The 15,753-nt window shown below is 43.5% G+C and overlaps 1 protein-coding gene across 5 annotated transcripts in view; it reads right to left on the reverse strand.

The window, feature by feature from the left end:
- Positions 1 to 1,844: 1,844 nt before the first annotated feature.
- LOC128747215 (CD109 antigen-like) overlaps positions 1,845 to 15,753 on the reverse strand; it is a 30,473-nt gene continuing 16,564 nt past the window's right edge. For 3 of the 5 annotated variants that reach the window (XM_053844917.1, XM_053844918.1, XM_053844916.1), the window contains 36 exons: positions 14,726 to 14,792; positions 14,083 to 14,179; positions 13,698 to 13,814; positions 13,569 to 13,628; positions 13,431 to 13,498; positions 13,124 to 13,216; positions 11,744 to 11,895; positions 11,256 to 11,284; positions 10,934 to 11,164; positions 10,737 to 10,859; positions 10,629 to 10,668; positions 10,043 to 10,124; positions 9,887 to 9,974; positions 9,371 to 9,473; positions 9,205 to 9,311; positions 8,952 to 9,143; positions 8,776 to 8,871; positions 8,650 to 8,712; positions 8,408 to 8,578; positions 8,198 to 8,335; positions 7,129 to 7,195; positions 6,983 to 7,061; positions 6,795 to 6,912; positions 6,598 to 6,711; positions 4,827 to 5,256; positions 4,503 to 4,679; positions 4,233 to 4,308; positions 3,918 to 4,149; positions 3,676 to 3,847; positions 3,422 to 3,612; positions 3,136 to 3,285; positions 3,009 to 3,074; positions 2,752 to 2,891; positions 2,448 to 2,604; positions 2,280 to 2,382; positions 1,845 to 2,221 (listed from right to left, as the gene is read on the reverse strand). In XM_053844917.1, coding sequence (XP_053700892.1) covers positions 2,028 to 2,221; positions 2,280 to 2,382; positions 2,448 to 2,604; positions 2,752 to 2,891; positions 3,009 to 3,074; positions 3,136 to 3,285; positions 3,422 to 3,612; positions 3,676 to 3,847; positions 3,918 to 4,149; positions 4,233 to 4,308; positions 4,503 to 4,679; positions 4,827 to 5,256; positions 6,598 to 6,711; positions 6,795 to 6,912; positions 6,983 to 7,061; positions 7,129 to 7,195; positions 8,198 to 8,335; positions 8,408 to 8,578; positions 8,650 to 8,712; positions 8,776 to 8,871; positions 8,952 to 9,143; positions 9,205 to 9,311; positions 9,371 to 9,473; positions 9,887 to 9,974; positions 10,043 to 10,124; positions 10,629 to 10,668; positions 10,737 to 10,859; positions 10,934 to 11,164; positions 11,256 to 11,284; positions 11,744 to 11,895; positions 13,124 to 13,216; positions 13,431 to 13,498; positions 13,569 to 13,628; positions 13,698 to 13,814; positions 14,083 to 14,179; positions 14,726 to 14,792 — 4,583 coding nt within the window. In that variant the 3' untranslated portion in view covers positions 1,845 to 2,027. The remainder of the gene's footprint in view (positions 2,222 to 2,279; positions 2,383 to 2,447; positions 2,605 to 2,751; positions 2,892 to 3,008; positions 3,075 to 3,135; positions 3,286 to 3,421; positions 3,613 to 3,675; positions 3,848 to 3,917; positions 4,150 to 4,232; positions 4,309 to 4,502; positions 4,680 to 4,826; positions 5,257 to 6,597; positions 6,712 to 6,794; positions 6,913 to 6,982; positions 7,062 to 7,128; positions 7,196 to 8,197; positions 8,336 to 8,407; positions 8,579 to 8,649; positions 8,713 to 8,775; positions 8,872 to 8,951; positions 9,144 to 9,204; positions 9,312 to 9,370; positions 9,474 to 9,886; positions 9,975 to 10,042; positions 10,125 to 10,628; positions 10,669 to 10,736; positions 10,860 to 10,933; positions 11,165 to 11,255; positions 11,285 to 11,743; positions 11,896 to 13,123; positions 13,217 to 13,430; positions 13,499 to 13,568; positions 13,629 to 13,697; positions 13,815 to 14,082; positions 14,180 to 14,725; positions 14,793 to 15,753) is intronic. The other 2 variants (XM_053844920.1, XM_053844919.1) reach the window with 2 other exon arrangements.

The raw sequence follows: 15,753 nt of genomic DNA on the forward strand, positions 1-15,753 counted from the left end.
CCATTCCCATAACCCTAACCCTCATGACTGCCCAAAAGACTAGATCGCAAAGTATGGAGTCACAGTGGTTTCCCTTCAGAGAGAGTGAGGGAGTCAGATTTGGAGGCATCTAACGTGATGGCAAGACCAAGAGGACAGAAGTGTCAGGTGGCGTGAAGTTAAGAGGGAGTCATTTCTGTCTCCTCATATGGACCGAAGACTGCTCACTCAGAAAACCCGTGGTGGCAAAAAATCTATTGGTTCTGACCTGTTGTCAGTGGAAACTTGAGCCACAAACTTTCCACGAACCAGCACCTGTCTTTCAAGTGTCCAAATACACATGGCGTTGTTTACTTTAGTGCCGACGGAGGGGAATGTTTTTCCAGTGAGCGCCGTAAACCACAAGTGCAGTCACGAGATTAGTGCCGCTCTAATCTCAGTGTGTTCACACCTGATTCTGAGGAAGAAAAAAAATCAGACGCTGCTTTGTCTGTGAGCGTTATGATTCATGACTGCTTCTGGATTCAAACTTGATGGGACTTGTTGGGGAAATTCTGATGCCGGTAAGACACACCAGAGAAGATCCAAAGTCTGATGGTGCTGAGACTGAGAGTGGACTTTCCTCTCCTGCCCGTCTGGATTCATCTCCCTCGCTGGACCGTCAGGTCGGGGTCAACGGAAGGTCATGTAAATACTCTGTCTGGGTGGGATGATTTTTCCGTGAGCGAATTGAGCGTGTCTTGCCAAACAAATGCATCAGCCCCCCCGGGGCCCCCATGACACACAGGGAGCCCAATAGGTAGCACAGGAGTCAGAAGTTTCCCCTGCGATTGTGTTGTGGCTGCCAACCCCCTCCAAAAATCATGACACCATCAGCATTGGGTTTCCGTGTGTCCGTGTGGTTATAGTTCTTTCCAAGTGATGTCATCTGGAGCACGGCCATGGGGAGCAATAAGCCTTTGGAATTAATGTTTTACCGAAATAAACCAGTCGTCTGACCAGAAGCTCTTCCTGAAAGCATTAGAACTGGAGCGTCTTCATGACGGCATGAATCATAAGGAACATGCGAGGGATTCATGGCCTGATAAAAAAAAAAAACGACTTGAAACTTGAATTTTAGTTTGCAGTATTGCAAATAAAGTTTTTGAAACCTGTTTACTTTTTAGTAAATGTATAGCAGAGTTGTTTTTTTACCTCTAACAATATCTAAAAACAAATACTCAACTGTAACTATAGTAACAATTTCAAAAATAAACATTGCAATTTTTCCTAATCTAAAAAATACATAATTTACAACAGTAAGTGACTGACTTAGGTTTTCAAAGTCACATTTTAGAGGATATATCCACGAGACTCAACTTATTTAAACAATATTCACACGACTTGAGTGTTTAAATTATCATTTAGCTCCGCTCTGAAGCTGCTTTGACTTCAATAAACATGGTGACTTCATGTCTGTTTTGGTGGTTTGTTTTCGGAGCTTGACCTGTAAACAGGCCAAAGCCTGGGGTCACTGGTTTTGACCCTAAATATTAGCAATGTGTTATTCTGTGTTGGGTGAGTCAATGAGAAAATACACAGTGCTGTTTAAAAGACAGATGATCTCAGAGTCGACGTTGATAGAATTTAAGAAGGCAGATGCTGCCATCTAGTGGTTATTTATAGTACTGCTTTTCTTTTTTGAAATAATGGAATAAATGATAATGACAGCCGTTATTTGGAAACAAGTGTTGGACTATAAATGAACTACAAGGATTTATGTTGCCCAATTCATTTCCAAATCATAGCTCAAATCAATAATATACTAAACAACTACATTAATATAACACTACTACTCAGTTATAATGATATATTAGGTCACACAACATTTATTTTTTACAGTAACAAAAGTATTTTTTCATACACAATAAATACAAAAAGCACCTGCCTGGACAGACGACATGGTTGTTGATGCAGTGTACTTTGAATTATTAAACATCAACATACGTTTATTTAAGTTTTCTTAATGAATTTATTACTGTTGTAATAATTTAACGTATTTTTTAATGTCAAATAAATAAATACAGAAAAACACTGAAGCTTGCCAAGCTTGTACTGTAGAGGGCGCTGCAAGCCGAGTTCGGTGGGGGATTTGAGGTCACGCCGAGGGCTACTCCTGGTCTGCAGCGTTGGCAGTTGTCACCGCAGTAGTGGCAGGAGTGGGAAGGTGACTTGACTGCGTACGTCGCTGTTGCTCTCCGTGCTGCGGGGAAACGTTTGATTATTTTAAAGGTGAAAACCCGGCGATTGCTGAAACTTACTGGGCTCGTAGTAATCGTACAGCAGCACCACTGCTTCCTGCACTTGCGCCATTTTGTAAACTCTGATCATTGGCAGCGTGATGCAAACCTCTGACTTGTTGAGCTGCAGAGTCAGGAACAACAACCGTGAGGAAAGGCAACATTCATCATAGATACACATGGACTTACTGAGTGGAGATTGAAGGTCACTTTTTCAGGGAAGATTTCCATTTGTCTTATGAGACCTGTTTTGACAGCAGCTCCAGGCGACAGACTGAAGCCACTGAGCATGCCCACGTCCAACAAAGCCATTCCAGTGTGGGACATTGGCGCGCTGCTTTTTAACCTGGAAGACAATGGGCTGTGATGGACCTCACGCTGCCAGGACTTTACTGCTGTAGATCATTCATTCAACGTCATAGGTTTGTATTCCAAACTGGGTTGGAACTGACGTGAAGGAAGGATTTCTCCACTGTCCAACAGTGACACCTACCTCATGCACACTGAGACGATGATGTGATCTTGGTCCGTCTCCGACAGAACGCCTACATTTAAAGCAAAGTCCTCCTGGTCAGTGGTATGTGCAAGGCTCTGTGAAAACGCTCTGCTGTCCAGGTTGTAAAAGACGTTCATCTGGGAGCAGAAGGAAACAGATTTCAAGGAAGAAATGACTTTTGATATGAGAATCTGAAGAGCCTCTGACATAACCACGGTCTGCCCCGACTGGTTGGACCAATGACAGAAACGTACCTGCAGCACTGCGAATCCTCTCCCCTCGAGGTAAAGACTCAGGTGTATGTCTTGGCCAGCGTTCATCTGAAACAACAGTGATGTTGAACACGCAAAACAAACGAAACTAAAGGAGAAATAAACGCACCTCCTGCCGATAGTAGCTCAGGTAGGTGCTGGAGTTGATGTGAAAGCGGAACACGGATTGTTCTGCAGTGAGCTGGACCATGAGGTCGATGGCACTGGCACCACTGAAGGTGGCGTAGTAGGACAGAGCCTGGAGGGCAACCACTGTGGCCTGCAGGGAAATGAACACCACTCATCACTTCTTCCTTCTTCACCATTTGTTGTGGCCTTCTTCCCCCTCCAGCATCCTCTCTGGCCCCACCTGTCCGTCTTCATAGACCAAGACCTTCACCGCTTCTTCTCCATACCTGTGTGCTGCCGTATCCCCCGTGATGGTCCCTCTGGCTGCTCAACCACTTGACTTGTTCGATGCCCGTGGGAAAGCGTCTACGCTGGAAATGGGCAAGCGCCACGTAGGAGGTCATCTCCACCTGAGTGGAGCGTGGACGCCAGTCATGTGACTGCAGGCCTGCAGAGGTGCTCCACATCATGACTCGCTCTGTGACAGATTTGAACAGCATAAGCAGGTGACTCCACTGACATCTGTCTCACTGACAGTCACCTCTGTTGTCTGCGCGTAAGGCTAGCGTGTTGAGGGCAGTGTCAGCCGCAGGACTCACGGCCAGAGACAAGGCGTACGCAGCCAGACTCAGACTGTAGTTACTGACCACCCCACTGGACACCTTGTCCTCCAGGTACTTTGTAGCAAGCGACACATTGGCTGGGAACAATTCCTTAATGCAGGAGAAAAGCATTTTAAACCCCTGAATGACACATGAGAGAAAACATTGTCCTCTGACTCACCACGTTATCCGGGTTCTCCAGAAGAGCGATGAGGACGTAAGCTGTCAGCCCAACAGAACCAACATCCAGGTCTTCATGCAGCTCAGTGTGGATTACTTTTCCCAGCTCTCTGAACTCCCCCTGAGGTCCCTGATGACCCAGGAGCCAAGACCTGGCCCTGGTCAGGACACTGTAGTCGATGGACATGAGCAGTTGAGCCTGCTGGAAGCATCTGAGGACGAAGGCCGTCAGCCTGGAGTGTGACAACCATTGACAGACAGCTGTAGACCATAGCTTCCTGAAGAAGATGCATGATAGTCTTGATGTAAAACTTACCATACACTACCAGAGCTGTCTCCAAAATCACCAAACGAGCCGTCGGAACGTTGGTAAGTCAGTTGCCTTTGATAACCTGTAGTGTTTTGAGTCACCAACATGTGTATTCAGTTGGTTGCAGTTAGTCACACGTTGCAAGCTTCTTAGTAGTTTCTGCTAGCCTCTTTGCTGCTTGCTTCACAGCAGAAGAACCAAACAGATATCACTTTTCCATATGTTGTTGAGATCATGCCAGACAAAATGTGTTGTCAGTACGACAAACATAGTCACCTTCCGTCATATACCCCAGAGCTCTGCTCCGGATCTCTGGCTGTTCCTGGTCGGTCCTGTCCAGGTACTGAAGAACATAAACATTCGGAGCAAATCGGATCATATTCTGCTCCCCGCTACCCAGAGGCGGCTGAACCAGCTGCTCCAAGTGTTGGATGGACAGAGCCATGGTGTCACCTGGGAAGGAAACAATGACTTTCCACTTCAGCACAATAGTTTGACGAAGCTTCATCCACAACACTGCATCCTATTTGGAAGGTCAGAAAATTCAACAATACTTTGGTTCGAACGTCTTTCTAGGCTAAAAACAGAGGAGAGACATACCGACCAGGGCCAGAAAGGCCCTCTGGCTGCCTGGTACCACATTTGCAGGGAAGGAGAACGAAAAGGAGATGGATTTGTTGTTCATCATGGGCGCCAGTTCCAGAAAGTGAGACACAGTTGCGGACTGTGGGACTCCTTCAGACTTTTTTTTTGAGAAATATATGGTTGGTAACTGAAGGAATAGCACCCTGCTTCTGCCCATGTTGCCTACCTTCACCAGAACCTTCCAGATGAGACTGTCGGAGGCATCAGCAGAGACGGCATCCACCGATAGTTCCGTTTGGCCGGTGGAGACGAACCGCACGGGAAACAGAGCGGAGTCCGACGAATGGCTTTGTATGGTCAATTTTTGGGCATTCAAAACGGAGACGTCGCCTCGGTCAGCCAAAACAAACTCAAAAGCTTCACTGTGTGCCAGTAGGACGATGACCTGAGAAGAGACGCATGATGGCCATTGTACCATCAAGTGCTTTCTGTCCAATGCTACCCAACTGGTGAGACTACTGCTCTGCTTTAGTCGGACGTTGCCACATGCAAGTTAGCATGATTTATATCACATTGGTAAGTAAAGAAAAACTCTAACCTTGCTAGAGAAAAGACATCCAGTCATCAACACATATTGCGAGACAATACTTGAATATAAACACAAACAGGATAGCTGCAGATTACACCCCCACTCAAACCGTAAATACAAACGAAGGGCTTCTTTGCTGAGGTAGGTTGGGCGCTCTGCTACAAAAGAAATGGCTGCCTACTGTGGGACGTATAAAGGGAACACTCAGCTGAGAGACAGATGACGTTGTGCCACTCACACTGTCAGTATCAGCCAGTGTGGTGAACCCACATTAGTGGAAATTCAAGTAGTGTGAAACGAAATTTAAAATACAAATTATTTTACTTTACTACACTATTATAAAATTATTTGGGGTAAATTGAGTACAGAGGAGGAGACGGTGTCAAGGTTTTCGCTTGGTATTGGGCAGAAACATCCGGGCTTCCCGTCATGAGTCAACTGGAACTTGAAGTGTGTGCATCATCTTTTCTCCACTGGCATTCATTTATCATTTCTCAGGTCGGAATTGCTCGCACGATGTTTATGTCGAGGCATGTGCTGCACAAAATTGAGGTGTGACTGTCGCTGCGGTCGTTCGCTCTCAACAGGTTTGTTTTTATATTGCTCAATTAACAGTATTTAGTGTTTGTTTTAGAACAAAGTGATTTATTTACATTTAGAGCCATGTCTTAAAGTGTTTTGTACTGTATATTGATTACTGAATGTTAGACTCAGGAATAAGAAAGGGGGTATTTTAGTTTTTTGATTTTTTATCTTATTTTAAGTAAATTGCATCTATTGCACAAATTTGATTTAAATATTTTTTGTGTGTGTGTTTTGCAGATATAACATATGAGCACTTGCTGTAAATATCTTTTGTTTTTCTAAATATAAGTCAATTGCAACTTGAAGTGTGTGCATCATCTTCTCTCTGCTGACATTCATTTATCATCAGTTACCACACAGGGTATCCATAACAAGTGCACTACATGCAGTTCTCCGCCTACCTGCCCACCTGCCTCATCCTCCGTCCTCAACCTCCAGTCCCTGGCAACAGACCTCGTCTTCTGTCTATTCCGAACATTGCCATTCATGCACTCTTCAGACTCTTGGACCTCTGGCTTTCTGCTGTCCCTGACTACACCCATGAGACTGTCCCTCGGTGTCAGCCGTGCCTTTCTGTATGAAAGTCAGTGAATAAACTCATAATAGTCATACCTCAATTTCCTGCTCCAAATGGTTGATGACTTTCACTTCCAGGACGAGTTCCTCCCCTCTGAACAGAGCTGATGGTACGTCGAGGGACAAGGAGAAATCTTTGGACACAGGCAGCTAAAGCAATAATAAAAAAATAAAAATAATAGTGCAGTATGTCAGCTAGTCAGGCCCAATATATTGAAACAAGGATTGGTTACCGTTTGTGGCACTGGAGTGAAGACCAAACCGTAGGTGTCGGACATGCTCACAGCCACAGCTCTTAAAGACGTAAAGCCATCTGGAACTGTAATTTCTTCACTCGTCCAGTTTCCATCACTAAAGAAAGAAGCTTGAGAGTTTGTACCAGTGATTGACAGCAACACTTGTCTACCACATTTACCACTACCTCATCTCCGCATCCAGCCACAGCAAGGAGTCGCTGCCATCCGTCCACTGCCGCCAGTATCTCTCCACAATGAGAGCGTCTTATTTGTGAATCAAAAAATGAGATCAAGTCATGCTCTAATGCACCATAAACACCAGTTGAGATACCTTCTGAGGGTCCAGCAAGCTCTTCACTGGGTCGTAAGGAGTTGCTCAACCTCCATAAGTTGCAATTCTGTCCAGACAGATAAGAATAATGTAACTTGATATACACAAAATGTAATGTTTGGCCTTACCTTGTGGACAATTATGTAACATGTAACCCCATCGCAGGAGATTTGTCTGCAAATCTCAAAGCAATCGGAGCTTCGTAGACAAGAAAACTGTTTTGTTCATCAGAAATACTCCCTCTAGGCCTCGCATTCTCAGGTGAGCATGAGTGTCGCCGTCGAACAAAGCACATGGATCAGTTACGCCCCAGCCGACTGGTTTCACACTTACATCTCTGACTAGGACTTGAGTTGCTTTTGTTAACAGACAGCGTGTTAAAGTTTTTTTGGCGATGGAGGATTTACTATTTAAAAGGGCCGCTAGAAGTTTTGTGTTTTACATCTCTGGGCCATGAGGGCTGCAAGATGCTCAAAGACATGCTACTGTCATTGAATTGACTTGATAGCTGCAAATCGGTGATATTTACCAATTATGGAGAAGTTCTTGAAAGGAAAAAGTGATAAAGAAAGTGATGGTGCACCCAACAGTAAACACTGTTTACCTATTGGAGCAGTTGTTGAAATTAATTCATTTTAAGGCGATACTTTAATTTAGTGTTTGCTTATGAAAAAGAAAATATTTCATAACATTTAGACATTATTGTATTATTCATTCAGAAGTTTGTTCATGACGTGATAAAGTTTTTCCAATTTTCTCTTCTTTGCATCAAGTATATTTTTTCTTCTTTTTTTTTGATGAACAGGACTTGTACCTGGTTCTGCTGTTGGTTGGACATTTTTCTTTGCGCTGATCACATGGTTTCATGTAATTTCACAAGGTTTTACATGAATGGATATTGAACACAAATTAAATCAGTTATTCTGAAATCACACATCAGTAATCGCAGTCATGAATCAGACCATTTGTTCTGGAAAAGGTGATCAAAAAGGTGAAGAACCCCTGCTCTAAATAATGTAATGCTTTAAAGTTGAGGTATTCTGGGTCATTTCTGAAGATCACATCTTACCTGACCCATATCCTGCGGTGAATCATCATGCGCCCCCATGACCAGGAGTGCCACGTGTGACATTGGTTCTAGAGCTTTGAGAGCTAGTGAAACTTGCTCTCCGGGGTGAGCCCTGTCACTGCTCCAGTCTACAGTTACCTGTCAACAAGGGGCAGAAGTCACGGTTTTTCCTGGAGCAAGTAGCAGCTGACAGTAGCAGGGGGACAGTACATAGCCGTGCTGGTGGAGTGGAATTCGTCCTGTGGTGCTGTGGAGCTCTCCACCGGGCAGCAGACTATAGACAGTGATATAAGCCTCAGGGGACCAGGAGCGGGTTGGGCTCAGAGTAAACGGGAGGGAAGTCGTAACCCCGGAAATCAGCACTTGTTCTCTTGAGGTGACCTGGTGCGAGTCAAACAGGTAAATCATCTCAACAAGTGAGGAGGTGGTCCTCGGTGAGTCAGTGAACGCACCACGTAGTGGAGCTCGCTCAGTTGAACAGTGCTCTCCACGTCTATACGAAGAGGAACTCCAATCTGGAAGTGTAGATCATCCAAGTTGCAGAAGGAGCAGGTGTGATTTCTGATGAACTACTGTACCTGAGCAGCAGGAGCTGGCAGGATCTGCATGGAGGATGTGGTGGTGGAGGCTGCGTGGAGCACGGTCAGCTTCTTCACACTGGACTGGAACCTGGCCTGTCAAATGAATCAGCCGGAGTTTGGACTTCCCATCACACTTCAGTCTGGAGAGTCATTGGATGCAGTGGACCACTCACCCGCAAGAAGACAGCTTGTATGTCATCTTGTAATCTGAACTGAATGAAGACGTTCCCATCCTCAGGCACAGCCAGCGTCAGCACTGTTGGTTCAGCTTTGGCACTAGAAGTTCTTTGAATGACCTCAACCACTGCACTGTACACTCTGTCCCACAAGCTCAGCGGTTTCCCGTCAAATCTGGAGATCTTCAGCTGTGGGAGACAAATGTTCATCATTCCAAAGCGACGATTGAGAACTTCAGTCATCCCTTACCACTGAGAAGAAGTGCAACGCTGGCTTCAGTCGAGGAAAATCACAGAATTCCAGGAGGAATTTTTCTCTCGAAAACTGGATCTGGACATCCCTGCTGGCTTTGAATCCTTCAGAGAGAGCATCAGGTAAAATAATGGATCCATGAGATGTGTTTTGGAAAACTCACCTGAGGACGCATCAGTGACTGAAGCAGACACACGAACAGGTTCTGATGTGTTCGTCGATTCCAGTTGAGCGTTGCTGAAGAGAAACTTGGCGGATCCATAAATCTGAAGGAAAATTCAGGTCAAAAAATAACGCACATAACTGTTCTTTTTTTACTCTTTTTTTTGAAGGATAAAGGATTATTTATCACACTACGCATGTATTAGTGAAGGGTCGATGAGGTTTCATGAAACAGTGTCCTTATTTTCAGAGGCCACCAGATGGCACTGTCTGCTGTAAAATGTTTGGACTTGAATAACTAATGCAATTAAACCTCACATCATTTCTAAATCAAGAGCACCATCTAGTGGCCTCTGAAAATTAGCTCACTGTTTCATCAACCCTGCACCACTGTTTCATGATTCCTCATCTATCATTCACTGGTATGTATCCGTGTGTTTATCATTATGTTTCTGTTGGTACATGTGTAACAAGTGATGACTAAACAACCCGTTTCTCTGCTGTGCTTTGTAGTTACCTGTTTGGTATGTGTTAACAATTCTGTCCCAGATCCCCTCGAGAGCGAGATGGTCAGAGTTCCTTCCACAGGTTTTCCACTGGTGTAACTACAAAAAAGAGCATTCTAAAATCAGTCTGCTTCCTTCAACAGTTGCTTTGATGACCGTGGACCTACGTGGCACGTACTGATCCTGAAACATCATCTCCAACAAGGACTCTAGTTGCCGTCCTGACCACAATCGTGAAGATTGGTGGATCTGGAGAAAAAGTTGAAATCATGATTTTAGTGGGGTTTTTTTTTATATAAATATAATATAAAAAATACATTTAATATGAATTTTTTTAGTATTGCTTTTATATATATTATATTTTTTTTACATTAGATATTATATATAAGATGTTTTAAGACATATTTATATTTCTTAATATCCTTGCTTACATTCTATCTTTTTTGCCTTATTTTACCATTTATTTTTTTGTTTCTTTTTCCCTGTCATCTTTCCGTTGGCAACAACAGTCACAGTATATAATGTGGCCCTTTAGGAAATGTAATTGCCCGCCTCTGATCTCATCTAATTTAATCTGCAGCAGTTTAGAAGCAGATTAGAGGACAGAAGGTGAAATGGACTTCAGTGCAATATATTCAGCGAAGACTCTTATTGAAATGAGTGCAGGTGGCAGAGCATTGACTGTGGCTATAAATGAGCTCTTGTGCTGTGGACAACAAACCAGACATGGTGAGGTTCAACATAAACAGTTACCATACTGCTCCACGGTAAAGTTGCGCTCAGTTTTCACTCCCTAAAACACAGATGACAGAATTCAGGGGTATATTTTTAAAGACAAACTTTTGAATATTTGGAACCTACATTGATGGTGACACTGACGCTCCACTGTCCTAAAGGCGGCGTGTGAGATAGATTGAATTCCTGCAACACAATTCCGAGATTTCCGGTCGACTCCCACCTTGTGACCACTGTCTCCTCGGGGTCCTCCACGTGACAAAAGAATACACCTTTACACAGCGTCCTGAAACCTCTCCAGCCCCTCCCACTAGAAACCCTACCTGTATGGAAACCTCCACCCCGCCTTCGTAAGGTCGATTATCCGACTCCACTGACGCCACCCAGACTTTGACGGAATCTCCTGGATAGTAGCGAGACCTGTCGGTGACGATGAAGCTGGAGACGTTGGTGGGTCGGAAGATGAGCATTCTCCTGCTGGAGAAAATAACATCCTGGTCCTTGTAACCTTTAAGAGTCAGATTGACGACTGCTGGACTCGGAGAGTCTTTAATCTGAAACAAAATATAATATTATTCATATATAATAATATATAATAAGATACTCTTCTGAGGACAATTTAGAAGAAATGTCTTTTGTACTTACTGCAGGGAGAGTCAGGATCCTGGTCAAGCCTGAAAATACATGAATTACATTTCATCTCATCTCAAACACTGGAACCAAAATAAGTTTGAAAAATAAAGACAAGGATCCTAGTATTCACCCATGAGGCGCTCCACATACAGATATGAATGAGAGGTGTGATATTTCTGTGACAGAAGTTTACATCTGTTTGGTGCATGACAAAATAATAATTTGGTTTACACATTAGAAACTAGAAAAAATAAGAAAAGAAAAATCCTTCAGTAATTTAAGATACAATTTTGTTACACCATTCAAGTTTGCCTCTTTGACGCTACAAAAGGAACACAGTTTCTGATTGTGGTTGGACCATGTTGAAGTGTGTTGAAGGGTTTATCAAGAGTCTGAAAAAACAATTTATCATAGAATATCAGTCAAGATAAATAAACAAGAATTGTTTTTTAAAGAGCACAGAAATCACTATAAATCTAAAGATAAGCTGACTTTCTTACCGCCCTCAACTTCCTCCGTTTGGACAACACTGGTGTCACCATAAACCATTTCAGCAGTCACTCTGGTAGAGAAGTCGGAGAATACAGTGAGGGCCAGCTGAGTCGGCGTCCCAGCATGCACCTCATCAGGACCAGTGATCATGAACGGAGTCCTACACAGAAGAACTGGTTAATCTCATGAGAAAGTCAGTGTTAAAAGACAAGTAAAGTGACTCACTCCGCAGAAGCACCAAGAGCCAAACACACCAAACACCAAACCCAGACCGCAAACATGACTTCCTCGCTTTGATTCCTGACTGGAGTCTGACTCCACCTGGAACTGCAGGAGACCAAACCCCACCTCCTGTCCCAGGATGTACACCAACATGCAACCACATAGCATCAGATCATATTCTTCCACGCACAATAGCGCGCTCCTGAAGCCTTTGCCCAGAAGGGGGGCTATTGTCAGTCTATTCACACTCACCTTCGGACTCATGTTCTGTCACAACGTGACTCATCTTCTGAAAAACATACGTGCCATTTCGAAAACAAGAAAAAGTAGGAGGCAAACCGACCGGATTCTGAGTCAAATACTATTTATAAATATTTGTTATTAAAATCTTGTTCTCAGCTGGTCACCGTTTGCAGTTAATCTTTTGAATTTGCTTCATATCACTTCACTCACTCGCAGGTCACATATAAAACAAGATAACTAGTAGTATATTTATAATTTTAAAATGCTATTAAAACTATTTTTTCAACTTCTACAGTTTAGTAACCCTTTCATACCACTAGATGGCAGTATAGCAAAAGGTTAACACCACGATTCGTCTGCTTTATTAAACTTCCATACAAGGAAATTCTCTGTTCCTTTTGGTTCTAAAGAAACACACAGCGAATTCATGACGTACGAAGTGCTTCATATTTTATTTCGTTTGTCAAAATTATTTTACACACTAGAAACGAAATATGAACAGGTTTTATCCCTAGTATTTGGCACTCAGTTGTTTGGTTCGATGGTTTCCACAGATATGAAAACGTCAAAATAAAAGTTTATTAGTAACAGAGGAAACAGCTTTATTCTTCGAGCAGTGGGCGTAAAACCAAGCACAGTTATTTCTATTACATTATCTCATTTAGGAATCTGGTCAAATGAAACAAAAAACGTAAATAAATTCGTTCTCAAATTGCAGGTGTATCTGCCGGCTAAATTTGGAAATGATCAATTAAAATATTTAGTGATACATTATGACATATAAGTAGTGACATTGAATGGTCACTGAATGCACCTTCTTGTTGTTTTGAGTTCAGACTAGAAATGTCAGACACTTCCATAAACACACATATCTACTTTTACATATGTGAACTGCATTCAAACCCTGTGAGGTTTTACAGTACCAGGTTCCGATCATCAGTGCATTCATTTCTCCACCTCGGTTGAAGTTGAGCAACTGATCGATTGCTTCCGTCTGTGGTTTCCTGACTCTGCTCCTTTGTTAGCATCACTTTAAGGAGAAAACGTTCAGTTCCCAGTTGAATGACGTTTTTACATTGACACCAAATATGACCAAATGAAGGTGCAGTCATTGTAGAGCAGATGCTGGCCAATTGCTTCTGTCTGTTGAAACTTTTTTTTTCGAATTTCCAGGTTGAAAGACTTTCATACACATGCATACACTAGCGCAGCATCTCCAAGAAACGATACATGGTCTCCACATAGCTCAGCACCCTCTGCCAGTCAGGGCCGCCTGCTCTCAGCATCTCCTCTGTTGTCTGTGGAAAACACACACTCTTAAGGACAACAGCAAGAGCCAGCCAGTCGTCACAACAATATGCATCTTACTAAAGACGGCGATATCCCGACAGCCAGGCCAGTTCTGAACGCCAGACTCAGATTCTCGCGCTGCGAAGGCACACAGATCGATAAGCTAAGCGCCGTGAATGGCTCGTGCTTGCCGAGGCTGGACTGCACCTTGTTCTCCGGGCTGAGTGTGCTGTAGGGGATGCGTGACGGGAGGTAGGTGTGGTAGAGCGCACAGAAGGCCAGGCCATCCACCCAGCTGCTGCTGAAGTTGGTGATTTCAATGTTCTGGATGGCAAGAAACAGTCGATATCTCAGACAGCTTGACTCAAATACATATTGATCAACAGCCGTGCTGAAAATTTAATCGCTCACAGTTTTCAACAAAGTTCTCGCCTCAGATCAGGAGTCAGCAAAGCTTGGCTCGAGGGCCAAAAGTGGCCCTAGTTCTGTAGCTATGCAACCCTCAATTTATTTTATCAGCATTTTTTTTTCAAGTGCGAATTTCACTTCTTCAAAATCTGATCTAAAAATCTATTTCCTGGCCCTCGCTCACCTTGTAGCCCTGAGTTCGGCTCTGACACCAGTGCAGCATCCAGTTCCTCTTGGAGCCTCCATGGCGATGCAGCAACATGTTGAAACCATCCGGGGATCTGACGGGGAAATAGACAAATATCTCATTACAAGTTGAACTTTCGGAGCAAACCCTGTCCTCACAGGTAAAGAAACCTAATTACGATATCGATTGGACCAGGACTTGTTTCGCCTTCAGCATCGAGTGCGGCAGATGAATGTGCACGGAACAGAGCGAGCAATTAGATTTACACAGGATGTAACAATAAGGTCAGTCGGGAAGAAATAATGAGCTGCTGTGCTGTGTGTCCGTGTACTTGTTTATCCTGCCTTGTGAGGGACCAATCCTTGACAAAACAGTATCCTTGTGGAGACCTCATGCTTTTGTGCTGACCTTTTGATGGTCCTCATAGGTCCAAACATCAATTTGAGGTTGACAACTTATATAAATATCTACGTCAGTATAACTAGGTTTAAGTTTGGTTTAGAGACCTGGTTAAGTTGAGCCATTTGTGTTGGATGGTTAGGTTTAGGGTGAGATGTTGGGGAAAGAGTTATCAATGAGAAACCACAAGGACATGTGTCCTTGTGGGGATGTGTGTGTGCGTGTGTGTCCGCACACTCACATGTTGGGTGGAAGCTCACCGGCGGTGGTGGAGTTGTACCTTTTCAGGGACTCCTCTCGTTTTCCTGCTGCGATGAGAAGAAACAATGTGACAGACAAGAGTGTGAGATCTTCAGCCCCACCATGGAGAATGTGTACCTGAAGTTAGTTACTTTGGTTTGCCTACATTCTTCAAACCATTTAGCATGTTGTTGACACTTCAGATTGGGGACACATATCAACCACGACCATGATCAACATGGTCAATCAGAGATCATTCCAGGGTAAAATAGTCATGTTTAACAATGATTAACTACTGACTAATATGTTGCTAATACACATATGAGTAAGTAGTTTATTGATGGTTATAAATGTCCCCTAATTCGAAGTGTATCCTACATGTTTTCTAATGTATTGCAGCTGAAAGCTGACACAATACCAAATCAAGGCTGGAGCAGTGGCTGCACCTATAAAGGGGTGGTCAAATGCAGGCCTGTGGGCAACATGTGGCCTGGAAGCTAACTGAAAAACATCACAAGGTTGTGGTCTAGTGTTTACTATTCTGAACTCTTGTGGTGTGCAAATACCATTAACACATTTAGTTATGCCGGAGTTCCAATCAGAACGTGGACCAAGTTGCAGTTAACTTTGCAGTTCAGTAAAGTTGTATACTAATGTTGTAAAGACCTGGGATCAGTTTTTCATCTGCCAGGGTCAATCATTGCAGATAATATTTGCGATCTTTTCTAGGTAGTCCACCAACGTAGCTCAACAGATGGTACTCTGAATTCTCCCATTCACACGACATCCCTATTTACAAGCACTGAACGGCTCAATCTTGGAAATGTGCGTAGAGATACACAGTGAATGAATCATCGACCTGATTCAAGGAGAGGAAACTGAAGCACAGGAAGTCACCAGGGGAAAGTGAAAGTGAACCTCGTAGACTTATGACATGATGTTTTCTATGTAAACAAAATGCTAGTTTATCATGCATCAAGTTTCAGATGAAGTAAAATAGGTATATGTGAAACACGTTGAGAGAAGTCC

This window comes from Synchiropus splendidus, chromosome 16 (assembly GCF_027744825.2).
Source record: "Synchiropus splendidus isolate RoL2022-P1 chromosome 16, RoL_Sspl_1.0, whole genome shotgun sequence".
Taxonomy (NCBI): Eukaryota; Metazoa; Chordata; class Actinopteri; order Syngnathiformes; family Callionymidae; genus Synchiropus; species Synchiropus splendidus.